This window comes from Oncorhynchus keta, chromosome 12 (assembly GCF_023373465.1).
Source record: "Oncorhynchus keta strain PuntledgeMale-10-30-2019 chromosome 12, Oket_V2, whole genome shotgun sequence".
NCBI lineage: Eukaryota > Metazoa > Chordata > Actinopteri > Salmoniformes > Salmonidae > Oncorhynchus > Oncorhynchus keta.
Genome location: NC_068432.1, coordinates 35,385,092 through 35,413,057, shown reverse-complemented (window position 1 = coordinate 35,413,057; position 27,966 = coordinate 35,385,092). Strand labels below are relative to the sequence as shown.

At 46.0% G+C, this 27,966-nt stretch overlaps 2 protein-coding genes across 8 annotated transcripts in view; both read right to left on the bottom strand.

The window, feature by feature from the left end:
- LOC118372848 (bone morphogenetic protein receptor type-1B-like) overlaps positions 1-22,720 on the bottom strand; it is a 194,908-nt gene extending 172,188 nt beyond the window's left edge. The window contains exons 1-2 of the mRNA XM_052458140.1: positions 22,425-22,720; positions 17,600-17,669 (exon numbers count right to left, since the gene is read on the bottom strand). The gene's annotated coding sequence lies outside the window, so the exon portion shown is untranslated. The remainder of the gene's footprint in view (positions 1-17,599; positions 17,670-22,424) is intronic.
- Positions 22,721-23,180: 460 nt separating this feature from the next.
- The window catches only part of LOC118372144 (PDZ and LIM domain protein 5-like), a 126,826-nt gene continuing 122,040 nt past the window's right edge, over positions 23,181-27,966 (bottom strand). For all 7 annotated transcript variants that reach the window (XM_052458131.1, XM_052458132.1, XM_052458133.1 and 4 more), the window contains 4 exons: positions 27,026-27,206; positions 26,747-26,867; positions 26,534-26,649; positions 23,181-24,511 (listed from right to left, as the gene is read on the bottom strand). In XM_052458131.1, coding sequence (XP_052314091.1) covers positions 24,422-24,511; positions 26,534-26,649; positions 26,747-26,867; positions 27,026-27,206 — 508 coding nt within the window. In that variant the 3' untranslated portion in view covers positions 23,181-24,421. The remainder of the gene's footprint in view (positions 24,512-26,533; positions 26,650-26,746; positions 26,868-27,025; positions 27,207-27,966) is intronic.

Here is a 27,966-nt window from a genome sequence, read left to right as displayed (position 1 = left end):
ATAGCCCTATTTGGTAAAAGACCAAGTCCATTTTATAGCAAGAAAAGCTAAATTAATTATGCAGAGAAACAACAGTCCACCGTTACTTTAAGACATGAAGGTCAGTCAATCCGAAAAATGTCAAGAAATGTCCCGTCGATGTGGATAGGGGGGGTGCTCCCTCTGCTGTTTCCTGAAGTCCACGATCATCTCCTTTGTTTTGTTGCCGTTGAGTGAGAGGTTATTTTCCTGACACCACACTCAGAGGGCCCTCACCTCCTCCCTGTTGGCCGTCTCGTTGTTGTTTGTAATCAAGCCTACCACTGTAGTGTCGTCTGCGAACTTGATGATTGAGTTGGAGGCGTGCATGGCCATGCAGTCATGGGTGAACATGCATGATCCTGCATGTTTTGGAAGCGGGCCGTGTCAGTGTCACTGTACCGTGCGGCAGAATAGGTGAACGGATGATCGCCACATATGTGGTTCACACCGTGAAGTATGGAGGAGGAGGTGTGATGGTGTGAGGGTGCTTTAAATGGTGACACTGTCAGTGATTGATTTAGAATTCAAGCCACAATTAACCAGCATGGCTACCGCAGCATTTTGCAGTGATATGCCATCCCATCTGGTTTGCGCTTAGTGGGACTATCATTTGTTTTTCAATAGGACAATGACCCAAAACACACCTCCAGGCTGTGTAAGGGCTATTTGACCAAGGAGAGTGATGGAGTGCTGCATCAGATGACCTGGCCTTTACAATCACCCAACCTCAACCCAATTCAGATGGTTTGGGATGAGTTGGACCGCAGAATGAAGGAAAAGCAGCCAACAAGTGCTCAGCATATGTGGTAAGTCCTTCAAGACTGTTGGAAAAGCATTCATCATGAAGCTGGTTGAGAGAATGAGTGTGCAAAGCTGTCAACAAGGCAAAGGGTGGCTACTTTCAAGAATGTAAAATATAACATCTATTTTGATTTAACACTTTTTTGGTTACTTCATGATTCCAAATCAAATCAAATGTTATTCCATGAGTTATTTAATTGTTTTTGTGTCTTCACCATTATTGTACAATGTACAAATTAAGAGAAACCCTTGAGTAGGTGTGTCCAAATTTTTGACTGGTACTGTAAGAATTCGCACCCCAAGTCAATACTTTGTAGAAGCACCTTTGGCAGTGATTACAGCTTTGAGTCTTCTTGGATACATGTCTGTACTGTAAGAGCTTTGCACATCTGGTTAGGGGGATTTTCTCCTAATCTTCCATGCATATTTTGTCAAGATAATGTTAAGTTAGATGGGGAGCGGCTGGGAACAGCAATCTTCAAGTCTTTCCACAAATGTTCAATGGGATTCAAGACTGGGCTTTGGCTGGACCACTCAATGGCTTTCACATTGTTCTTAAGCCATTCCAGCATTGTTTGGCTGTATGCTTGTTTACAAAGTTGCTTTTAGTTGCCTGGTCTGCTAGATTGACATATACAAAATACATGTTTAAATGAATGGGTTTGTTGGTGTTAGAATACATCAGTTAGACTATTTTGGACCACCAGGCTGCTGATGTCATGCAGCCTGTAGTTTTTGTGTTTATGATTTTTCATAACGACAAGTTTGATTTCGGACAACAATAGAATGTTCATGATGTCACGGAGACAACGGTCTACAGACATGTCAGTAGATCTGGGGAATGGTACCAAAAAATGTCTGCAGCATTGAAGGTCCCCAAGAACACAGTGGCCTCAATCATTCTTAAATGGAAGTAGTTGTGAACCACCAATACTCTTCCTAGAGCTGGCCACTCGGCCAAACTGAGCAATCAGGGGCGAAGGGCTTTGGTCCCGATGGTCACCTAGCCAAGCTATTAGACTATCCTTTTGTAAATTAATGGAGGTGTGAGTTTCAGTCAGTCTTTCTCCTATCACACTAGAGTCCTGCAGTCAAAAAAATGTAAATAATAATAAATATCTCACAGTTGCGAGAGAACTTGGGTAAATACGATGGCACAATTACACTTGTCATGTGGACTGACTATTTAAAAAAAAAATAGGATACTTGTGCCTTACAGCCCATTACATAAACGAAGAGCAGATGTTATCCACCACAGAGTAGGACAGCGCAGCTCAAAACTGCAGATAACATAAGGCCAGCTATTGTGAAATAATACTTGTGGATTCTATAGATTCCCTCTGTTGATTCAAGAGGCCTCTTGTTTCCCTGGTAATTGTGTGGTTCCAAAGGATAAAGACTCACCTTCAGATGGATGTGTGGTTTCAGAGAGAAGTCAGCTGTTAGCCTGGGACCAGGGACGGTGGATAAAGACTCACCCTCAGATGGAGGTGTGGTTTCAGAGAGAAGTCAGCTATGAGCCTGGGAACAGGGACGGTGGATAAAGACTCACCTTCAGATGGAGGTGTGGTTTCAGAGAGAAGTCAGCTGTGAGCCTGGGAACAGGGACGGTGGATAAAGACTCACCCTCAGATGGAGGTGTGGTTTCAGAGAGAAGTCAACTGTGAGCCTGGGACCAGGCATGGTGGATAAAGACTCACCCTCAGATGGAGGTGTGGTTTCAGAGAGAAGTCAGCTGTGAGCCTGGGACCAGGCATGGTGGATAAAGACTCACCCTCAGATGGAGGTGTGGTTTCAGAGAGAAGTCAACTGTGAGCCTGGGACCAGGCATGGTGGATAAAGACTCACCCTCAGATGGAGGTGTGGTTTCAGAGAGAAGTCAACTGTGAGCCTGGGACCAGGCATGGTGGATTTCAGCTGTGAGCCTGGGACCAGGCATGGTGGATAAAGACTCACCCTCAGATGGAGGTGTGGTTTCAGAGAGAAGTCAACTGTGAGCCTGACCAGGCATGGTGGATAAAGACTGATGGAGGTGTGGTTTCAGAGAGAAGTCAGGGAGCCTGGGACCAGGCATGGTGGATAAAGACTCACCCTCAGATGGAGGTGTGGTTTCAGAGAGAAGTCAGCTGTGAGCCTGGGACCAGGCATGGTGGATAAAGACTCACCCTCAGATGGAGGTGTGGTTTCAGAGAGAAGTCAACTGTGAGCCTGGGACCAGGCATGGTGGATAAAGACTCACCCTCAGATGGAGGTGTGGTTTCAGATTGGGACCAGGCATGGTGGATAAAGACTCACCCTCAGATGGAGGTGTGGTTTCAGAGAGAAGTCAGCTGGGACCAGGCATGGTGGATAAGCCTTCAGGGAGTCACTCACCAGGCATGGTGGATAAAGACTCACCCTCAGATGGAGGTGTGGTTTCTGGCCTGGGAACAGGGACGGTGGATAAAGACTCACCTTCAGATGGAGGTGTGGTTTCAGAGAGAAGTCAGCTGTGAGCCTGGGAACAGGGACGGTGGATAAAGACTCACCCTCAGATGGAGGTGTGGTTTCAGAGAGAAGTCAGCTGTTAGCCTGGGACCAGGCATGGTGGATGACATCCTTTTCATGCACAGCAATTTGAAGATATCCAGTGATAAAAAACAGTCTAAGTTATTATTTTAGTGTATTTATTTGTCTAATATTAGAAGGTTCTTATATTTATATATTCTTAATGCCATTGCTTTACTTAGATTGGTGTGTATATGATGTCAAATTGTTAGATATTACTTGTTAGATTTTACTGCACCGTCGGAGGAGCTAAAAACACAACCATTTCGCTACACCCACAATAACATCTGCTAAACACGTGTCTGTGACCAAAACATTTGATTTTAAAAGCGATTTGAGTTGTCAATGTGCCACATTGCATTGTGAAAAGAGACATCTGTTCTTAATTCATGGCATGGTTTCTTTTTAGCCAAATGTTGAATAGACCTTCAGTCAAATTAATGAATGCAGGAAAAAAATAACAGGAATAATAGCCTACTGTCTGGAGTCAAAAACAATTAAGCTTTATTTGATATATTTAGTTTCATTCTTCATTGTAACACAATGTCACAAATTATTGAACACACAATATGAGCAGATTAACTTGGTCAAAACATTTCTTTATTAAGACGATCAGAATAATGTTGGTACTTATTTATTTTGTTCCAAAGCCACAAATGAGTGAGTGACTCAGCTTCATGCTAACAAATATAGCTTTATGCTGCGAAATAGCCTACTAAATAGGCCAAGCCTAAAGAAATATTAAAATTGCCTAAATAAACTAGTACATTTCATAAACAAATGTAGCTCAGGTGTTTAAATATGGGTAACCTTTTGGTATATATTGGTAAACCAGGCGAGGCAATCATTTGAGAAACCAAGGCTGTTGAGTCTGCCAATAAGAATGTGGTGATTGACAGAGTCGGAAGCCTTGGCCAGGTCGATGAATACGGCTGCACAGTAATGTCTCTTATCGATGGCGGTTATGATGTCGTTTAGGACCTTGAGCGTGGCTGAGGTGCACCCATGACCAGCTCTGAAACCAGATTGCATAGCGGAGAAGGTACGGTGGGATTCGAAATGGTCGGTAATCTGTTTGTTAACTTGGCTTTCAAAGACCTTATAAAGACAATGTAAGATATAGGTCTGTAGCAGTTTGGGTCGAGAGTGTTACCCCCTTTGAAGAGGGGGATGACCGCGGCAGCTTTCCAATCTTTGGGAATCTCAGACGATATGAAAGAGAGGTTGAACAGGCTAGTAATAGGGGTTGCAACAATTTTGGCAGATAATTTTAGAAAGAGAGGGTCCAGATTGTCTAACCCGGCTGGTTTGTAGGGGTCAGATTGTGCAGCTCTTTCAGAACATAAGCTATCTGGACTTGGGTAAAGGATAAATGGTGGGGGCTTGGGCGGGTTGCTGTGGAGGGTGCCGGGCAGTTGACCGGGGTAGGGGTAGCCAGGTGGAAAGCATGGTCAGCCATAGAGAAATACTTATTTAAATTCTCAATTATAGTGGATTTATCGGTGGTGACAGTGTTTCCTAGACTCAGAGCAGTGGGCAGCTGGGAGGAGGTGCTCTTATTCTCCATGGACTTTACAGTGTCCCAGAACATTTTTGAGTTAATTCCATCATGATGCAAATTTCTGTTTGAAAAAGCTAGCCTTCGCTTTCCTAACTGCCTGTGTATATTTGTACCTAACTTCCTTGAAAAGTTGCATATCATGGGGGCTATTCGATGCTAATGCAGAACACCACAGGATGTTTTTGTGCTGGTCAAGGGTAGACAGGTCTGGAGTTAACCAAGGACTATATCTATTGCTAGTTCTAAATGTTTTGAATGGGGCATACAGCAGAGGTGTATTTGGAGGGCGGGTTAGTTAAGATGACATCTATGAGGGTGCCCGTGTTTACGGATTTGGAGTTGTACCTGGGGCGGCAGGGTAGCCTAGTGGTTAGAGCGTTGGACTAGTAACCGGAAGGTTGCAAGTTCAAACCCCCGAGCTGACAAGGTGCCGGGCAGTGCCCTCGATACCATATGTGAATTGATTTGCCCCCCATCTGTCTTCAGAGCTCGTGCTACTAGGTGACCTAAACTGGGACATGCTTAACACCCCTCAATCTCACACAAATGATCAATGAACCTTCCAGGTACAACTCCAAATCCGTAAACACGGGCAAACTCATAGATGTCATCTTAACTAACCCGCCCTCCAAATACACCTCTGCTGTTTTCAATCAAGATCTGTAATCTGTCGTTCTGCCCCTGAACAGGCAGTTAACCCACACTGTTCCTAGGCCGTCATTGAAAATAAGAATTTGTTCTTAACTGATCTTGCCTAGTTAAATAAAGGTAAAATAAAAAAATACCTATTTAAGATGGTGAGGAAGGCACTTTTAAAAGAATAGACAGGCATCATCTACTGAGGGGGTGAGGTCAATGTCATTCCAGGATACCCCGGCCAGGTCGATAAGAAAGGCCTGCTCGCAGAAGTGTTTTAGGAAGCGTTTGACAGTGATGAGGAGTGGTCGTTTGGTCGCAGACCCATTACGGATGCAGGCATTGAGGCAGTGATCGCTGAGATCTTGATTGAAAACAGCAGAGGTGTATTTGGAGGGCGGGTTAGTTAAGATGACATCTATGAGGGTGCCCGTGTTTACGGATTTGGAGTTGTACCTGGAAGGTTCATTGATCATTTGTGTGAGATTGAGGGGTGTTAAGCATGTCCCAGTTTAGGTCACCTAGTAGCACGAGCTCTGAAGACAGATGGGGGGGGGGGCAATCAATTCACATATGGTATCGAGGGCACAGCTGGGGGCAGAGGGAGGTCTATAGCAAGCGGCAACAGGTGCATTTTTAGAAGTAGAACCTCACATTGTTTGGGTACAGACTTGGATAGAAATACAGGCTATCTTTGGAGTAGATTGCAACACCGCCCCTTCTGGCAGTTCTATCTTGGCGGAACATTTTATTTCAGGGTTTTTGGTGGTTTTCCTAAGCCAGGATTTAGACACGGCTAAGACATCCGGGTTGGCAGAGTGTGCTAAAGCAGTGACTAAAACAAACTTAGGGAGTAGGCTTCTAATGTTAACATGCATGAAACCAAGGCTTTTACAGTTACAGAAGTCAACAAATGAGAGCACCTGGGGAGTAGGAATAGAGCTAGGCACTGCAGGACCTGGATTAACCTCTACATCACCAGAGGAGAAGTAGGATAAGGGTATGGCTAAAGGCTATACGAACTGGCCGTCTAGCATGTTCGGAACAGAGAGTAAAAGGAGCAGGTTTCTGGGCACGATAGCATAGATTCAAGGCATAGTGTACAGACAAAGGTAAGGTAGGATGTGAGTACATTGGAGGTAAACCTAGGCATTGAGTAATGATGAGAGAGATATAGTCTCTAGAGACGTTTAAACCAGGCGATGTCATCGCATATGTAGGAGAGGGAACAACATGGTTGGTTAAGGCATATTGAGCAGGGCTAGAGGCTCTACAGTAAAATAAGACAGTAATCACTAACCAGGACAGTAATGGACGAGGCAAATTGATATTAGAGAGATGCATGCGTAGCCAAGTGAACATATGGGTCTAGTGAGTGGTTGGGCTGCCTGGGGACACGGCGATTCAGACTGTTAACAGGCCAATGCTAACACGCTAACAGTAAGTAGGCCGGGGCTAAACAAGCTAGCAGTTAGCAGACCGGGTTAGCAAGCGAGCAGTTAGCAGGCCTGGGGCTAGCAAGTTAGCCTTTGGGGGACGTCGTGATGGGGGTAAGTCTGTTTTTGCCTCTTCGCGCGGTGACGTCGATAGCCCAGTCGTGGAATGAGTAGGGTTCCAAGTAGCTCTAGGTAGCTAGCAGGCCTAGCAGAATGGGCCTTCAGCGGGCGTTGCACCTGAGGGGCTTGTTGGAATCCTCGGGCAGATTATGTACCGGCAGTAGAAGGGGTCCGGATATTGTAGCCCAGGAGTGGGCGTCGGTGGTAGCACAGGAGCCCTGTCCAGGCTAGCTTCAGGCTTATTGGTGCTTGCTCCGGGATGGAAACGCTAGCCAGGAGTGGTCACCCGGGATTGCGGTTAGCTAGTTGCGAAGATCCAGATGGAAATGTTCAGAGTTTGCGGTAGGAATCCGGGGATATGGAGAGAAATAGGTTTGTTATGCTCTGGTTTGAGTCACGTTGTTCGAACTGGCGAGAGCTTTCCGAGCTAAAGGTTAGATGATAACCGCTAGCAGTGGTTTGCTAACTGGTAGCTGGTAGCTTCAGTTGAGGGATTCCAGATCCGAAGTAAATAGAAATACTTTAGAAAAAAGCAGATCCACGCCACATTGGGTGAGGCGGGTTGCAGGAGAGAATTTAGAAGTTGAGGTTTAGGAAAATATTTTTAAAAGATATTCGACGAAAGAGGTAAAAGATATATACAAGGGACACGACAAAAGACAAAGAGGTCTGACTGCTACGCCATCTTGGAATGAAGATGCATGTAACCAATAACATCTGCTAAGTATGTGTATGTAACCAATAGCATCTGCTAAGTATGTGTATGTAACCAATAACATCTGCTAAGTATGTGTATGTAACCAATAACATCTGCTAAGTATGTGTATGTAACCAATAACATCTGCTAAGTATGTGTATGTAACCAATAGCATCTGCTAAGTATGTGTATGTGACCAATAGCATCTGCTAAGTATGTGTATGTGACCAATAGCATCTGCTAAGTATGTGTATGTGACCAATAGCATCTGCTAAGTATGTGTATGTGACCAATAGCATCTGCTAAGTATGTGTATGTAAATGTAACCAATATCACCTGCTAAGTATGTATAGGTGACCAATAGCATCTGCCAAGTATGTATATGTAACCAATATCACCTGCTAAGTATGTGTATGTAACCAATATCACCTGCTAAGTATGTGTATGTACATGTAACCAATAACATCTGCTAAGTATGTGTATGTAACCAATACAATTTTATTTGAGACAAATATTCAAACCTCCATTAATTCACGAAAAGATTGGCACAAATTGACTCAGTTTAGACTACCTACAGATCAGCATTCTAACTCCCCCTTGTAATAGTGTGGTGCAATGACAGAATGACGCAATTTACCACAATCTGCCACCATCTACCACAAACGGTTGCGGCATGAGCTCAAAACGTGTAATTGAGGACCCACTAAGACCGAATTGAGCCAGTCAGTCACATATTTAAGTACCTTTGAACGGGGTAGAGTAGTAGGTGCCAGGCGGACTGGTTTATGTCAAGAACTGCAATGGGTTTTTCATGCTCAGCAGTTTCCTGTGTGTATTAAGAATGGTCCACCACCCAAAGGACATCCAGCCAACTGTGTGAAGCATTGGAGTAAACATGGGCCAGCATCCCTGTGAAAAGCTTTCGACATCTTGTAGAATCCATGCCGCAACAAATCGAGGCTGTTCTGAGGACAAAGAGGGACGCAACTCAATATTAGGAAGGTGTTCCTAATGTTTTGTACACTCAGCGCACATAGTGTCCATCTTGCTCAATAACAATGGCAGTATGACTTAACTGTTTATAAACAGACAACTCACTGCTCAGAAGTGGATTTCCCAGACTACAAGGCTATTCTCTTGAGTTGATTGAGAGATAATCTAAGCCCATGGGGAGTTTTGGCTTGTAAGAGATCATTCATTTCTCTGCTCCTGTACATGTGGTGGTCTGTAGAGGAGAGAAGAGCTGCAGGACACAGCCAGACCAGTGTCATGGTGGTCATCAGGAGGAACCCATGATAGATCCTCTCTCCTCCCACTCAGCTATTCCTCATTGAGGACGTTGTCCTCGTTCCACCCTATCAAATCAGCCAACCAGAGAGCAGCTGCATATGCCATGCTGACCTTGCTGGTCATCTAGATTGACATCTAATGAACTCTGACCCCTTTTATTGCAGTACTATTACAGCTTTATTGATTTGCTGAAAAGGAGACAGAGACAGACAAGGTAGCATCAAGGCTTGACATTCTAAAGCGCTACAATGACTCAAACCGCAATGGTTAGTGAAGTTTGGGGACTGGCACATTGTAATTGCTGAGTTGGTCTTAAAAAGGAGAAGACCGTAGACCCATATTTACCTGTATAAAGCCCTTGTCACAATCAAGCAAAAGACATGCAAATACAACGCTCCAGCACCAAACCAGCCTAGCAGCCCTCTCCTCCTAAACTCTGTGTCAGCCAAAGGCATCCCAAATCCCTCTGTGATTACCCCGTGGGTCAAGTGTCAGCCCGGGAGACGAGGCAAGGGGAGCCCTCCCCGAAAAACTAAACACATGACACACATTCTCGACGCCAAACATCCCACACAGACAGACAAGACAGCCCAGAGCAGAGCAACATACAGAGACAGCTGTCCTCTCACACTGTGTCTAATGCACAAAGACAGTGGATAATGAACCGATTAGATGCACCAAGATATCCATCAGTCTCTGAAGGGGAGTTAGAGCGTTAAGACGATGGTGAACCCACGGTGCACCGGGCCGGCGGTGTGACCCTACGTCTGGGGAGATGGGTCAGTGGAGAGTCACTCCACTTGGATTACTTCACTAGAATATCAAACGGAGCAGTAGAACTTGCTTTGTCTCTAGGACCTTTGACCACAATAGGAGTATGACTTTAATGGGAACAGGCTTCCTAAGGAAAAACTGTATTACACACACACACACACACACACACACACACACACACACACACACACACACACACACACACACACACACACACACACACACACACACACACACACACACACACACACACACAATGAGTTTAAAAGACTGTCGGCTGAATAGGAATAGGTTCCTGTAGAACAGTGTTCAAGCAGACACGCCCCACACAGACATTTGATGGTGTGTCAACACACACACAAAACAAGGTGATATTCCAGACCTGTTTACACAGACAAGGAAGAATCTCAAAGCAGGAATCCAGGGGGCTTTGAGTAGATTTATGTCTGCCAGAGGATCCCCCTCTACCCCCTCCCTCAAGACCGCAGAGTGGAGGTTCAATTTTAGGGTTGATCTCAAATCCGATCCCCCAGGACTGTCTAGTCTAATCTGGCTCAAGACTCATTTGCAGTCTGCAGACATCTTGTTACTGCTGGCTGGCTGCTGAGGATGCAAACATTCCCACAGACCTAGTCCCCTATCCAAAGAAATGGCAGACCATCTACAGCAGTGTCTCTAGTACGCATTATTGTCGCAGCTTCGGACAAACACCTGATTTAACCAGTCAAGTGCTTGATGACTAGTTGAATCAGGTGTTCTTGTCGGAGGCTACAACAAGAATGAGTTGTCTTTATTTTAACATAATTATAACGTCAGAGTTTTACATTTGTTTTAATGTCTATCTGGGTTTCGACCTGAAGAGAACTATGGTCATCCGATCCAACAGTCATCCCTTAACCCAGCCCGCCCCACCCAAAACATGATGGAACCAGGCCTAAAGGTACCAACCACACCAGTGTACTCCTTCCCCAAGCCCAGAATAACACCACCACCCGGCGCCCACCCACCCGCCCAATCCACAGAGCGGTAGGCAGCACACCACAGAGCTCCCACTCTCCACCACCCAACCCTGTATGCAGTGACTGATCCTTACAGGCTATGATTGATGACCATGTTTCTGTAGAGCACTTCACTTTTCTGAAGCAGACACGTGTTGGCCATGAGACAGGAGAGAGAGGGAGAAAGGGAGTTTTCACTGCTGCATTTGGTTCAAATGATCTGTATTATGTCTCTGGTTTTAAGTCTGACCAGCCCAGCGGCTGCTCAGGGGTGCGGGGAGTGTTTGTTCGCACATGCACAAGTGTTTTTTTCCATGCTCTCAGTTGTCCAGGTATGTGTAATGAAATCTCCGGTCTTGTTTTGAAAACCCTGGGAGTTCCACTCATTTCTACATTTGAAGCTTTTCTGTGGACCTCAGCCCTGGCCCACTACCCTCTGTCTCTCCTCCTCACCCAGACCTGGTCCCAAGGAGCTGTCCAGTCCAGCTCATGTACTACTTCATTTAGGAGTGTGTTTAAAAAGTAAAACAAACACCAGCCTCAAAGAGAGAAAACACCCACCATCCTGAACACTGTCTTCAAACTGAGAAACCTCGCAGAGAGTCATGGACATTGGTTTGCAGTCAAATCTAAAGGAAGCTCTGTGTGTGCATTTGTGGCTGTGTGTGTATTTATGAATTGTGTATGAGAGTGTGTGTGTGTATTTTCGTTCATGTGTCCAGTTCAAATAAGAATGAGGAAACCAATAAAGCACAAAATGTTGGCGCTGTGGAACAAAAGCAGCTTATCCTCCAATTTCCTGCCAGTGAGACTCCCAGGCCCAGCGCTGACAGACGCTCATTAATTGAAGTTGATCTTTAAGGAAAGTACAAGAGGACTACTGTACTGCAGCAGCACAGATCTGCAGCCGGAGCCTCATAACACAGGTGGAGGGAGAGGGGAGAAGAGAGAGGAGAGGAGAAGAGCAGAGAGAGGAGAGGAAAGAGGGAGGGTGAGGAGCGCAGTAGAGCAGCTGTTCAAAACCTTCCCTTCCTCACAGCCCAGCCTCCTTGTTTTATAGAAACGCAGCAGAAAGAAAAGTTATCCGATTAGTGTTGTATGTTCTCTGAACATATGTGCTATTGATAAGGTATTGGTGCGGTACTGTTCTGCTGCTGGGGAGAATCCCATCACAGCAGCAGTCACCCTAGTTATGTGTGGTAATGATAAAAGCTCTTGAAGAGGTGACCATATTAGTGGCATAACGACTCAAAATAGACTACTTTTCTAAGAGATCAACTGTAAGACCCGCTGAGCTAGTTTGTTCTCATTTACACGTGAGCCTTCTGTAGACACACATGGTACTACATGTAGCCATGTCTGAGTAATCAAAAGCTGCATCTAGGCCTGACACACCTGTAACGGTCCAGGCTACAGCAGAATAGCTGCTACTCTCTGCCACACACACTGAGTCATATGTAACCGGATACACACCATACTCTACTTAAGCACTCAGTATTCATCAGAACAGCCAGACTCACTCCAGTAGTCAACACAGAGCGAAAGAGGAAAAGACTCCAGTAGTCACCACTGAGACAAAGAAAGAGAGAGGAGAGAGAGAGAAGGCCCACTCTTAAACCTGGACAGAAGATTAGTAGAAACATTCATGCATTTGCTGCATTGATTGACAAGTAATATCTAACAATACACACAAATCTAAAGTAAAGGAAGTCAATTAAGAATATATAAATATTTAGACGAGCAATGTCTGAGCGGCATAGACTAAAATACAGTAGAATAGAATACAGTATATACATATGAGATGAGTAATGCAAACATTATTAAAAGTGTCTAGTACCAAAGTGGCCAGTGATTTCAAGTCTACGTATATAGGGCAGCAGCCTCTAAAGTGCTAGTGATGGCTATTTAAAGGTCTGATGGCCTTGAGATAGAAGCTGTTTTTCAGGCCCTCGGCCCCAGCTTTGATGCACCTGTACTGACCTCACCTTCTGATGATAGTGGGGTGACCATGCAGTGGCTCGGGTGGTTGTTGTCCTTGATGATCTTTTTGGGGCTGAGCACACGCCTGTCAGGTAATGTAGAGGTGATATGAAACTTAACTAGTCGCTCAAAGCACTTCATGATGACAGAAGTGAGTGCTACGGGGCGATAGTCATTTAGTTCAGTTACCTTCGCTTTCTTGGGTACTGGAACAATGGTGGTCATCATGAAGCATGTGGGGACAGCCGACTGGGATTTTATGCTACAATAGTCTATGTGCTGGGGGGCTAGGGTCAATTTGTTATATCTGGAGTATTTCTCCTGTCTTATCTGGTGTCCTGTGTGAATTTAAGTATGCTCCCTCTAATCCTCTCTCCCTCTCCCTCCCCTCCAGGAGGACCTGAGCACTGGGACCACGCCTCAGGACTACCTGGCCCGATGACTCCTTGCTGTCCCCAGTCCACCTGGTCATGCTGCTGCTCCAGTTTCAACTTTTCTGCCTGCGGCTATGGAACCCTGAGCCGTTCACCGGACGCGTGCTACTTGTCCCAGACCTGCTGTTTTCAACTCTCTCTCTCTCTACTGCTCGGATATGAAAAGCCAACTGACATTTACTCCTGAGTTGCTGACCTGTTGTACCCTCTACAATCACTCTGATTATTATTATTACACCCTCCCTGGTCATCTATGAACTTTTGAACATCTTGGCCATGTACTGTTATAACCCCCACCCGGCACAGCCAGTAGAAGACTGGCCACCACTCAGAGCCTGGTTCCTCTCTAGGTTTCTTCCTAGGTTGCTGCCTTCCAGGGAGTTTTTCCTAGCCACCGTGCTTCTACATCCGCATTGTTTGCTGTTTGGGGTTTTATGCTGGGTGTGACATCGGCTGATGTCAAAAGGGCTCCATAAATACATTTTATTGATTGATAGGGAGAGAATATGTCCGTAAACACTCCAGCCAGCTGGTCTGTGCATGCTCTGAGGACACGGCTAGGGACGCCACAGAGAATAAGAGCCACAGTCCTTGGTAACTGGCTGTGTCGGTGGCAATGTGTGGTCCTCAAAGCGGGCGAAAAAGGTGTTTAGCTTGTCCGGAAGCAAGACGTTGGTGTCCTCAACGTGGCCGGTTTTCCCTTTGTAGTCTGTGATTGTCTGCAGAACCTGCCACATACATCTCTTGTCTGAGCCATTGAATTGCGACTCCACTTTGTCTCTGTACTGACATTTTGCCTGTTTGATTGCCTTACGGAGGGAATAACAACACGGTTTGTATTCGGCGAAGGCTTGTTAATGACGATCTGTCCTCATAGGAGAGTTATAGGCAGAGACAAGTCCAGCACAGAGACAGGACCAACAGCTGTACAGAGACAAACTACAGTACTGGTGAAATGAGTCTAACATTTAATACCCCAGAAAATGATATCAGGAGAGTGTCATGGGTTTGACAGGGAGTGGGGATGGTGTTACAGAGGTAAAAGAGAAGACACTCCTGGAATGTTGGGCACACGAGGCGTGACGTCATTTGTTTTGGCTGGCTCTCTAATCCTGTGATGTGTGCTAAAACCTGCCGGGCATCTGTGCAGCCTGTGCAACCTGTGTGTGTGTTCCCATGTGTTACTCCACTATGAATCCTCTAATTGGCTGATTGAAAGGGAACCTGCCTGACTGAAATATTTTCCATTACCATTTCTAAATATAGCTCAGTGTCAGTACACTGACTGACTGACTGACTGACTGACTGTGAGCCATTGTTGAGAGTCCAGGGAGAAGCTGAATTTGGCACGGCCTGCCACCAGAACGCACCATTGATTACACACTCCCATGAGGATCTCATCACAAACATTAACACAAAGCATACAGTACACGATACTGCATCCATAATGTCAAGAATCTGTATCGGTTTGTTTATGTTATATACACAAAACTTATATTCGCTTCATCTGTTTTATTCTGTATTGTTTGTTGACCAGGATGTTAATCAGGCTGTAATTATGAGATTGGTCAGAGCAGCCAGGGACATGAGAGAGGGCGAACATCCTGATAACATCTAGTGTATGTAAAGGCAGCCCTCTGCCCTCTCCCTGGATGTCCTACAGTATAGGACTGGGACGTTACGGGGCTCAGCATGCCAAGCTTTGATGTGATCACATTTCCCTGCAGACAACCACGGTAAGACCAGGTACTGTATGAATCAGATCGCCCCCTGCCCTGTATACATGGAAAAAATACATGGAAAATACATTTGAATCTGTCATCAAAAATACAGGGGCAGGCGAATAACGTGAGCAGGAGAGAAAAAGATGATCTGTTTTTCCCTCTCTCCTTGCTGTCAGAACCAGCTGTCAGAACCAAGACACAGACAGGAATTTAGAACAAAGACACTCAGACTGTATTGGTTCTTCAAAAGGACATTCAACATAATATGATGAATGTGTTTTCAGAGTGGGGACAAAGCCTCAGTCCCCAGGGTGTGTTTATCTATGTGGTTATGAGGGTGGGAGGGTTTTGGGAGTTAAAAAGGAGAGTAAAGCCATAAGATAGAAATGTTCCTTGAGCTTTGCATCCTAAGACCTTATGCCATGTAAAATAACAGAACAGTAGTAGAGCTGAGTAAGTAGACCATTAAGCCAACAGAGCAGGGCTACGTGTTGAATCTCCCATTGCACTTCAAACAGGTGTCATCATGTAGGGTGGTCTGTCGGTCTCAGCCGTCCTACCATAGACCTGCACTGCATTAATAACCCACTGAGTTACAGCGTATAAACACAGACCAACATCCTGGTTGCTACCTGTCTGGTGTGTGTGTGTGTGTGTGTGTGTGTGTGTGTGTGTATGTGTGTGTCTGTGCTTACATGTACAATACAGTAATCTTTTCCATATAGAGGACGCACACCCAATTCTAATAAATCCATCTCAATGGGACCTCTGACATTCCCTCTCTCAGACACAGCTGTCGCCTATTTGCCAGGATCCAGCCGCATATGGAGATACAGTGTGAACTTCAACACACAGATTCTTGGCATTCTTTAACGGAGTGTTATTCTCCAGCCACCTAAACCAGAGCTATGCTTCTAAAGGCCTCTTTCCTGACACCAGGTCAACATCCTAGTCCACAGACTCTCACCAACACAACTAGCTACCGTCTTCTGTGGAGGGGACTCTTCACTGACTCCAGATCAGATCCTGACTGTTGAGTGCTGTCAGAGCCTTGTCAGCACATTGTTTTGTTTATGCCTGTAGTGGCAAGTTCATTTCTTAAGGGTTAAGGAATGCTAATTAAACTCTACAGTTTGCCTGTAGAGTAGTTTATATGTTACTCCACCTAGTCCCATGCCTGTAGAGTAGTTTAGATGCTACTTCACCTAGTCCCATGCCTGTAGAGTGTAGTTTAGATGCTACTCCACCTAGTCCCATGCCTGTAGAGTAGTTTAGATGTTACTCCACCCAGTCCCATGCCTGTAGAGTGTAGTTTAGATCCTACTCCACCTAGTCCCATGCCTGTAGAGTGTAGTTTAGATGCTACTCCACCTAGTCCCATGCCTGTAGAGTGTAGTTTAGATGCTACTCCACCTAGTCCCATGCCTGTAGAGTGTAGTTTAGATGCTACTCCACCTAGTCCCATGCCTGTAGAGTGTAGTTTAGATGCTACTCCACCTAGTCCCATGCCTGTAGAGTGTAGTTTAGATGCTACTCCACCTAGTCCCATGCCTGTAGAGTGTAGTTTAGATGCTACTCCACCTAGTCCCATGCCTGTAGAGTGTAGTTTAGATGCTACTCCACCTAGTCCCATGCCTGTAGAGTGTAGTTTAGATGCTACTCCACCTAGTCCCATGCCTGTAGAGTGTAGTTTAGATGCTACTCCACCTAGTCCCATGTCTGTAGAGTGTAGTTTAGATGCTACTCCACCTAGTCCCATGCCTGTAGAGTAATTTAGCTGCTACTCCACCTAGCCAGTGCTAACAGCTATTGTCAAACTATCAACTCCACATCCCCTTTAAAATCAGTAAGCAGGCACAGTGTCGTCCCACATTCCTCTCTCACTGAGTCTGAGGGATCCATGTCTCAGAGCCAGGTAAGAGACACATATAGTGGACCATGTGCTGTTTGCCACAGTCAGCATCCCTTGGCCGGCCTTACTGCGTCTCTACTCCAGACTGATTCTGCAGTGTAGCCTACACAGAGCTGACTCTATTAGCTGCAGTGTGGATTCACTAACGTCCTCATTGATGTGCTCAGCAGTTAGTCAATTAGTCGCTCTCGAGGTTCACTGCAACTTACCCATCATTGAGCTCTCTACAAACCCAAACACTACACCACCACCCAAACGCTACATGCCACATCACGCTACCACCACCCAAACGCTACACGCCGCCGCCACCACCCAAACACCAGCACCACCCAAACACCAGCACCACCCAAACACCAGCACGACCCAAACCACCCAAACACCAGCACAACCCAAACCACCCAAACACCAGCACCACCCAAACACCAGCACCACCCAAACACCAGCACCACCCAAACACCAGCACCACCCAAACACCAGCACCACCCAAACACCAGCACCACCCAAACACCAGCACCACCCAAACACCAGCACCACCCAAACATCAGCACCACCACCAGCCAAACACCAGAACCACCCAAACACCAGATCAGAAATCCAAGAGACAAGGACAGGAAACTCATCTTCCATTTAAACAATAAAGTAGAAGTAAGAATAGAAAGCAGACTCACCATCCAACAACGAGGGGTTAAACAACTGTCTGTCATTATTGCCATCCAAAGTCACAGCTGCTGTCTTCTCCTGAAAGAGAAAGGGATAGTTCATAAAAAAAAGCTTTTCCAATTAATGGTATTTGCCAGATGTGATTCAGACTGAATTTCAGCCAGGCTCAAGGCAATTCCCCACCTGGGATTTCAACCAATGCCTCTAGCCAACATTCAACTACTACTCTCTCTCTCCATGTCTCTCCCCTCCTCCTTTGTCTTCTCCCCCGTCTATCCCCCTGTTTCTCCTCCTAATGACAGGATGCTCAATTTCTCTCACACGGTTATAGACCTTCCAGGCAAAGAGCACGCAGCTAGGAGCTTGAAGTCATTCCTGCTCCTTCCCTCCTCCCTTCATCAGACACGAGAGACACGAGAGAGACAGAGAGACAGAGAGATCTTCACAGTGACTTTGGTTGAGGAGTTGGTTGGGGGTTGGGAGGATTATCAGTAATTATCAAAGACCAACTGGAACCTATAGGAGAGGATTACTAGAAAGTGGAACAAGAGGAGGCCTCTTGCTCCTCTTCTTCTTCTTCCTCCACCTCTTATGCCCCAGTGCTGATCTGAACCAGAGGTGCACACTTCACAGACCATGCGATTTCCCCTCAGGAGAATCTCAGGAGGAATACTGCAATGGATGAACTCATAACAACAAGCTTTAATCTATATCCATATATGAATGATATTTCAACACTTCCAGAAATCTGAGAGGAAATATTATTGGACCATGGAGACTGTAGGCCTAAATAAGTAACTGTTTCTAGTGTTCTAAAGCTGAGGGTTCTCTCATAGGAGACGGCAAGTATGTCCTCCTTGTCCCAATGTTGAAACCCAGAACTCTGTTAATATGAAGAATGACAGTAGGAACCACCAAGGCAACATAATCTATCTTCTCCATGGCTCCTCTTACTTATGTCCTGAAAATGTATCCTAGTCCACCTGAGGGATGAGAATGTCTGGAGCAGGCAGAGAACTGCATCCCTGGGTCTGTGATGTGTCATGACCATTGTTTTCCAGGGGAAAATGTTGTTTTTCCTTCAGAGTGTCCGGGTGTGCATGGTAACTACAGAGTGTCCGGGTGTGCATGGTAACTACAGAGTGTCCGGGTGTGCATGGTAACTTCAGGGTGTCCGGGTGTGCATGATAACTACAGAGTGTCCGGGCGTGCATGGTAACTTCAGGGTGTCCGGGTGTGCATGAAAACTACAGAGTGTCCGGGTGTGCATGGTAACTACAGAGTGTCCGGGTGTGCATGGTAACTTCAGGGTGTCCGGGTGTGCATGATAACTACAGTGTCCGGGTGTGCATGGTAACTTCAGGGTGTCCGGGTGTGCATGATAACTACAGAGTGTCCGGGTGTGGAATGAACTCCAGCTGCAGTATTGGCAGAAAGAAAGTAAAGGGATTAGATGATTGATGGAAAAGCCATACCTGTGTAAAGCCTTGATATCAGATGCTCTTGAGCTCAGAAGTGTGTGTGTGTGTGTGTGTGTGTGTGTGTGTGTACTCATGCTATATCAGACACCCAGGTGCTTAAATCTACTCCCACACTCATCAAGAGCAGGGAGAGAAGGAACAAAGGGGAAGAGAGAATGTTCTGGCATTTGTGGCTGGTAAAGCCATTGAAAGAGGGCTGATATCCTCCATTCTCCTTCTGTTGTCCTCTCCTCTGTCAAGCCCCTGAGACAGAAGCACAGGCTGCTGTTCCCAGGAATCTGTTCCCAGGAATCTGTTAAAGTATTCCCAGTACTAAAAGAAGAGACTTATGTGATCGTGTCTCAATGTAATCAAGGTATGAAATTATTGTTAATTTCAAATACAATCTCTTTTTGGATGTGGTCAATTTGCAGTGTACAAATTAATCAGTTATTATGTTTTGGCCATCGACTCACAAAAATGGTCCCGCAGATGAAACTGGTTGCGCTAGGGCATGTTCCAAAGTCATTCCACGGAGGGTCGCGTGTCCCCTTGTACTTGACTGATGAATCAAGGTCACTAATTAATAAATAACTCCCCTCACCTGGTTGTCTACAGGTCTTAATTGAAAGAAAAAAACAAAACTCACAGACACTCAGCCCTCGGGGAATGAGTTTGACACCCTGAGGACTCTATGGTCCCTGTCTGGACCTCTGTCTCCAACAAACATTGTAACAAGACACATTCACTCACATGTGATTGTCTGTGTTCAAATCCTCCTGAAGATATTTATAAAGTATAAGGGATGAACAAAGATATCCCTCAATAACCTGATAGTGCTAATTTCATTTGTCCTGAGATTGATACCAGACAGTCCCACCCTCTTCAACACTTCCTCAATATCTCTCAAACATTCTCTAAGAGGAAAACCTTCCCCCCTCTTCCCAAATACTGGCAGCTTGTTAATATGCGCCCAGGAACTATTCTTTGATTGGCTGAGCTCACTTCCTGTAATTATAAGGGAGGAAGTCGGGGTGAGAGGGGTCGCAGCTTGCTAAACTTAGCCCTGCGGACAGACCTAGATTCAGACCCATGACTACCCGGTGTGTGTCTCTCTATAGGGGAGCTAAATGCTAAAGGGGAGCTAAATGCTAAAATGCTAAATGACTTAAATGTCAAATGTAAATGTTAAATGTGAGTCCATAGGTTTAGGTTTTTAATTCAAAGGAAATAGGAGCAACCTGCAAATACCTGGAAATCTGTCAAACATTATTTTACATATTATCTCACTTGTGAAACACAGAACCTGCAGTCTTCCATAATCACAGGTCTGGTGTGTCTTCAACATCTAGTAGGTTATTTATTGATCACATTTTTAATATTTGTTTTATTTAACTAGGCAAGTCAGTTAAGAACAAATGCGTATATACAATGACGGACTACACCAGCCAAACCCGGGCGACGCTGGGCCAATTGTGCGCCGCCCTATAGGACACCCAATCACGGCCAGTTGTGATACAGCCTGGATTCGAACCAGGGTGTCTGTAGTGACGCCTCTAGCATTGAGATGCAGTGTCTTAGACCGCTGCCCCACTCGGTAGCCACAAGGGAGACGACCTTGAGGCATATGGGAGACGACAATCATTCACAGTGACAAACCAGATGTTTTCTTCAATAGATACCTGGCAGGTGCATTGTCATCATCTCTCCTCCCAATATCAATGTGTCTCATTTTCAACATCCTGGTTATTACCAGACTGCCCATGTGGCCAGGCCTGTATCACACAGTCGTTTTCACACTGGAGACGAATACCTTTACACAACTGCCATAACAAGACCTCCCAAGACCACCACGTGGGTAAGTTACACACTAAGACACAGTCCAATGCCAGAAACACACAGACCCCAACAGTGAAACACTCCCAGCCTCAGTCTGTGGTAGGTCACAAAAACACAGGCCGGCCAACCACCCTCCAGCCTCCCTCCACATCCCTGTAGGCTATGGTGTTGGTGTGTCTGTGGTGCTGCTGCCAATCCTGGGTGGTAGTGAGATCACTGTGTGTTTCATTCTAGACCACTCACTCAAGCTTCCATCAATGATCCTCTCTGTATTGAATAGGACTGCATGTTATATCCTAAATGGCACACTATATTTTGTACTACTACATAGGGAATAAGGTCCCATTTGACACAACATTGTCTCCAAGATGAAGGCTGTGCATGGATGGTTGCTGTTGGGGTTCTGGCCTGGCCAAACTTCATGAGCTGGAGGCCAGTGATGTTTTTGGTGGTCCACTGCAATGGCCGTGGGGCTGTTGACTTGAGACCCCATCGACTGGTGTATAGTGGCATGGGGTCAAGGGTAATATTTGATTGGACTGAAACTCCATTTAAAGACAGTCATGCCACGCCACAATGCTTTCTTCTGTTCACCAGTCTATCGCAGAACTCCACTAGACCAGAGAGACACACATGCACCCAGTGTGATAGAACAGTACAGTAGGCCAATCTCCTGTACTGAACCCAGGTCCACTCCGTCTTAATATGTGAGTATACTACAGTATATCTCCCCCCAGGCGCTGAGAAGACTGTACGTCCTGTGCGTCTTCCGCAGCTTGGTTAACGGGGATCCTAATAAATCTAAAATAATGAGCAGTATTAATCCAGGACTCTGCCAGAGGCTGTACTTCAACATCACACAGAGTTCATTATTAAGAGACACTTTCAATGAGATCAAGGGGTGTAAGGTCATACTGGGACTATATTAATAGACAGTAAACAATACTTCATAGGTACACCAAAAACACTCAATCCCCTCTAGTCACAAATTGGTAACATTCCTTGTATCATCAAGAGGAACCAGTATAAAGCAGAATTTTCTATGATTACTCTCATAATATTGAAAAGCAGAGTTGATCAAATGTCTTACGGTATTGTAAAAGTAGCCTTTTGCAAATGTATCCAAATATTAAACTGTAATCTTAGGCTATTTGAGAAGTATTTCTCGTTTGAGGTGTATTTTCTAGGGCTTTAGCCTACAGTAAATCACTTGATCTAAAGTGGCATTTGGAGATTTATTGTGTGGCGATAATTGCTAAATGCTGATAAACATGAACGCCAGCTCCTGAAACCAGAGCAGAGGAAGCAGGCGAATCAGAGTCGGTTGGTGATAGTTCAGGGATGCTAATTTAATCCATCACAGCCGTCAAAAACCTGTGTATCATGACTGAATTACATGACACGCAAACTAAACACAAAATACCACCACTTTTACATTCTGACAGAAGTGAGGATACAAGCTAGCGAACAGAATTGATGCAAGCTAAAACTTCGCGCTTGCTATGAAAACACCTGGTTTTCTAAACAAATTTACCTTTTCCTCGCGTAGAATAGAAGGATTCCGATCTGATGGTTTGGTCACAATTATTTTGAGAATTTCGTCTAGGCTTCTTCGTTTTACGACGTTTGTGTTGTGTCGATGTCTAACTTCTCCAAGTGACCGGGCTCTACATAACATTAGCTTCGTTTTCGCCGCCCGGTGTTGGGCTCCCACCTCCGACGTCTTGGAGAAGTACAGTTTGGTCCCCCGCTGCTCTAAGTGGCCCTTTCCTTTCACTTTATCTACGGATGGAAATCTTTATTGCATTATATGCAACCACTTGACATTTTCCCCTATAACTTTTTTTCAGTCATTGTTTATTGAAAAGGTACATTCTAGTCTGCACTTTTGTAGTGTCATAATGTCATCATTCATTTGAGGCAAGACAGGACACCTGAGAGAAATGTGACCTCCCGTTTCCTTGGAGATCGTCTAGGTGAGCGTATGAGGGGACTCGGTGCCTGTCTGTATAACCTCATCTGACAATGAACAATATTGTTACATTGTTGCATCATGTCTGTGTAGCAAACAAAGGTTGGTTTATTGAACACCAATCCTAATATAAATTGGCATTAAAACGTACAAACGTTTTGAGGTTCATCATCACGCTGTTGGCTGCATATGGGGTATTAATGGAATCAACCAGTCATATTTAGACGTTTTGATCTGGGATCTCTATAGTGACACTATGACAAACAATGAAAACATAAACATAAAAACACACATGACTGAATCCTTACTACTTTCAAAGACTTTTTATGAAATTGTAGTTTTATTTTTTACAAATAGAAGAACAATACACTTGGATGAATGTACTGTATTTCTCAATACAATGGTGTTCTTCCCACAAAGGCATAATACAAATCACAATAACACTGACATTGTAGAGATGTAGAGAAAAATGGTAACATTTTTTTATTCTGTAGTTTGGATGAGTAACATCATGGAAAATACGATTGGTAATGGAATGAATTACACCAATAAACACCACACAGGCAAGCATTAATCAGTGGCAGCAAAGGCAAAATGGTGTATAAGTTTAGGTTAACAATGTATGGAAATTGAATCCATAAAAATACTTTGAAAAATCAATACAACAATAAAGTCAGAAAACCCCTACTGCTAATAAAATAACAGCTGTCTGTCCTGACCGTCTGACTTTGTCAGTAAACCACTATGTGCAACTGACCCTAGAAAGCCCAAAATACAGTACATTCCTACATCCCTCCAGCCCCAATAAATATACTACCAGGATAAATACAGATCTGTCTACAGATTCAAACAGACCAGCAGAGAGAGAGACAGACAGAGACAGATGAGGGGGGCAGTTGTTCTCAACAACACATTTTTCAATAAGGTGATAATTGATTTGAATCTGTCCACTGATTAATTAATTTGATAAGGTCCCCATTATATACTAAAATAAGACTTTAATTAGACTAACTACTATACATGCTAAGGTATCATATGTAGTGGATGTTGAGGGCTTCAAGAAATGTCATGATGAGCCAGATGTGGCCCCGGGCCGCTACTTGAGTATCACTACCTTACGTGTTCACCTAACTACAGGATATTCTTGTACTGTATGTAAAGAACATTTCAATCAGATATTTCATGAAAAATCATACCTCCCTTCAAGTCAACATACTTTCTCCCATCATGCACTTTGTCTGACTTTAACAAATCTTCAAATATCTAATGAATCTAAATCGGTAGAGAATACACTAGGTACTTTTTCATACCTTAATTTTAGCAAAATATTTTCCCCTTTTATATGGCACAAGCGGTGAATGGTAAACCACACACACACACACACACACACACACACACACACACACACACACACACACACACAGATACATCAGAGAAGATGAAATAAAGCTTAACTCCCCATAACTAAACATATGTTAATAAAAGTCATTATCAGGTAAATCAATCTTTTAAAACTACCAAAAATATCAACAACTCTGTTCTTCACTCCTGAGGGTGGGTCAGATCTGGACTGTATTGGCATGTTTCTTGCACAGAGCCTTGTCCTTTTTAGAGAAGAAGGCTTGGCCCTCCAAACTGGTGTTGCAGACCTGGAAAAAGACAGACAGAGTACAGTAGTGCTACAACCCTTCAATGTTATCTACTCCCCTACTCTCTCCAGGCCCCCCTCTCTCTCCATGCCCCCTCTCTCTCCATGCCCCCTCTCTCTCTCCATGCCCCCCTCTCTCTCCATGCCCCCCCTCTCTCTCCATGCCCCCTCTCTCTCTCCATGCCCCCTCTCTCTCTCCATGCCCCCTCTCTCTCCATGCCCCTCTCACTCCATGCCCCCTCTCTCTCTCCATGCCTGCCTCTCTCTCTCCATGCCCCCTCTCTCACTCCATGCCCCCTCTCTCTCTCCATGCCCCTCTCTCTCTCCATGCCTGCCTTTCTCTCTCCATGCCTGCCTTTCTCTCTCCATGCCTGCCTCTCTCTCCATGCCTGCCTCTCTCTCTCCATGCCTGCATCTCTCACTCCATGCCTGCCTCTCTCTCTCCATGCCTGCCTCTCTCTCTCCATGCCTGCCTCTCTCTCCATGCCTGCCTCTCTCTCTCCATGCCTGCCTCTCTCTCTCCATGCCTGCCTCTCTCTCTCCATGCCTGCCTCTCTCTCTCCATGCCTGCCTCTCTCTCTCCATGCCTGCCTCTCTCTCTCCATGCCTGCCTTTCTCTCTCCATGCCTTCCTTTCTCTCTCCATGCCTGCCTCTCTCTCTCCATGCCTGCCTCTCTCTCTCCATGCCTGCCTCTCTCTCTCCATGCCTGCCTCTCTCTCTCCATGCCTGCCTCTCTCTCTCCATGCCTGCCTCTCTCTCTCCATGCCTGCCTCTCTCTCTCCATGCCTGCCTCTCTCTCTCCATGCCTGCCTCTCTCTCTCCATGCCTGCCTTTCTTTCTCCATGCCTGCCTCTCTCTCTCCATGCCTGCCTCTCTCTCTCCATGCCTGCCTCTCTCTCTCCATGCCTGCCTTTCTCTCTCCATGCCTGCCTCTCTCTCTCCATGCCTGCCTCTCTCTCTCCATGCCCCCCCTCTCTCTCCATGCCTGCCTTTCTCTCTCCATGCCCCCCCTCTCTCTCCATGCCCCCTCTCTCTCCATGATGCCCCCATCTCTCCCTCCATGCCCCCTCTCTCTCTCCATGCCCCCTCTCTCTCCATGCCCCCCTCTCTCTATCCATGCCCCCTCTCTCCCATGCCCCCTCTCTCTCCATGATGCCCCCATCTCTCCCTCCATGCCCCCTCTCTCTCTCCATGCCCCCTCTCTCTCCATGCCCCCTCTCTCTATCCATGCCCCCTCTCTCTCTCCATGCCCCCTCTCTCACTCCATGCCCCTCTCTCTCTCCATGCCCGCCTCTCTCTCTCCATGCCTGCCTCTCTCTCTCCATGCCTGCCTCTCTCTCTCCATGCCTGCCTTTCTCTGTCCATGCCTGCCTCTCTCTCTCCATGCCCCTCTCTCACTCCATGCCCCCTCTCTCTCTCCATGCCTGCCTCTCTCTCTCCATGCCTGCCTTTCTCTCTCCATGCCTGCCTTTCTCTCTCCATGCCTGCCTCTCTCTCTCCATGCCTGCCTCTCTCTCTCCATGCCTCTCTCTCTCTCCATGCCTGCCTCTCTCACTCCATGCCCCCTCTCTCTCTCCATGCCTGCCTCTCTCACTCCATGCCCCCTCTCTCTCTCCATGCCTGCCTCTCTCACTCCATGCCCCCTCTCTCTCCATGCCCCCTCTCTCTCCATGCCCCCTCTCTCTCCATGATGCCCCCATCTCTCCCTCCATGCCCCCTCTCTCTCCATGCCCCCCTCTCTCTCTCCATGCCCCCTCTCTCTCCATGCCCCCTCTCTCTCTCCATGCCCCCTCTCTCTCTCCATGCCCCCTCTCTCTCTCCATGCCCCTCTCTCACTCCATGCCTGCCTCTCTCTCTCTCCATGCCCCTGCCTCTCTCTCTCTCTCTCTCTCTCTCTCTCTCACTCTCTCCATGCCCCTCTCTCTCTCCATGCCCCCCTCTCTCTCCATGCCCCCCTCTCTCTCCATGCCCCCCTCTCTCTCTCCATGCCCCCATCTCTCGCTCCATGGGAGGCTGACTTACTGCACACACGAAGCAGGTATCATGCCAGGTGAATCCCAACGCCTCCAGAAACTTGTCTCCTGCCTCGATGGGAAAGTCGCAACCATGGCAACTGGTACCAAAGAGTTGATAGTAGTCTGAATGGGAGAGGGTCACTATAATGTTACTTTCATGACGCAAATTATTTCACAGTGCCGTTCATTCCCTAAGACCTTGCTTATTGTGACCTCTCACCTCTTTCACAGTATGGCAGCCCGTCCTCCAGGTGGAAGGTGTTGTTTCCGATTGGCTGCTGGCAGGACGCACACAGGAAGCAGTACACATGCCATGTCTGCTTCAGGGCATTGATGACTTCCTGTATAAAAAAATACAAGGGATTATAGGGAATTATAATATTCATAATGCCATAACTTGATTTCAATTTGTTTCTGTGCATCAGAAGAGGAAGCTAAGATAGTTGAGCAAGGTGGACAAGCCAAGACACTATACTGTCTCCTAAAGTATGTCACTCACCCCCAGGACCTTCTGCTTGCAGTTGGTGCAAGTAGGGGCAAAGAACTTCTCATAGCAGTGAGCACAGTATACTGTTCCCCTCTCCTCCACGAAGCCAGACTCCACCAGAGACATGTGGCAGTGGGAACAGTTAAACTCCTCAGGGTGCCAGGACATGCCCATGGCCACCAGGAAAGGACCTCTGTGGAAGATAGGTGGTCAGAGGTCAGGGAAACAAGGCAAAAAGAGAGGTTGACTTGTTTTGGTCAAATTAATTTTAAACACCACTTTATCAATTTCATATGTATTTGAAAGGGACTAAACTAATCAGACGTAAACCCTTAGGATTAGGCTGTGTCCAAAATTATAATATAGTGCACTACTTTTGACCACACATGACTTCCCATACTGACTGTTGGTACTGACCTGATGACCTTGTCACAGTGACCACACATGGCTTCCCATACTGACTGTTGGTACTGACCTGATGACCTTGTCACAGTGACCACACATGGCTTCCCATACTGACTGTTGGTACTGACCTGATGACCTTGTCACAGTGACCACACATGGCTTCCCATACTGACTGTTGGTACTGACCTGATGACCTTGTCACAGTGACCACACATGGCTTCCCATACTGACTGTTGGTACTGACCTGATGACCTTGTCACAGTGACCACACATGGCTTCCCATACTGACTGTTGGTACTGACCTGATGACCTTGTCACAGTGACCACACATGGCTTCCCATACTGACTGTTGGTACTGACCTGATGACCTTGTCACAGTTGCCACACATGGCTTCCCATACTGACTGTTGGTACTGACCTGATGACCTTGTCACAGTGACCACACATGGCTTCCCATACTGACTGTTGGTACTGACCTGATGACCTTGTCACAGTGACCACACATGGCTTCCCATACTGACTGTTGGTACTGACTGACCTGATGACCT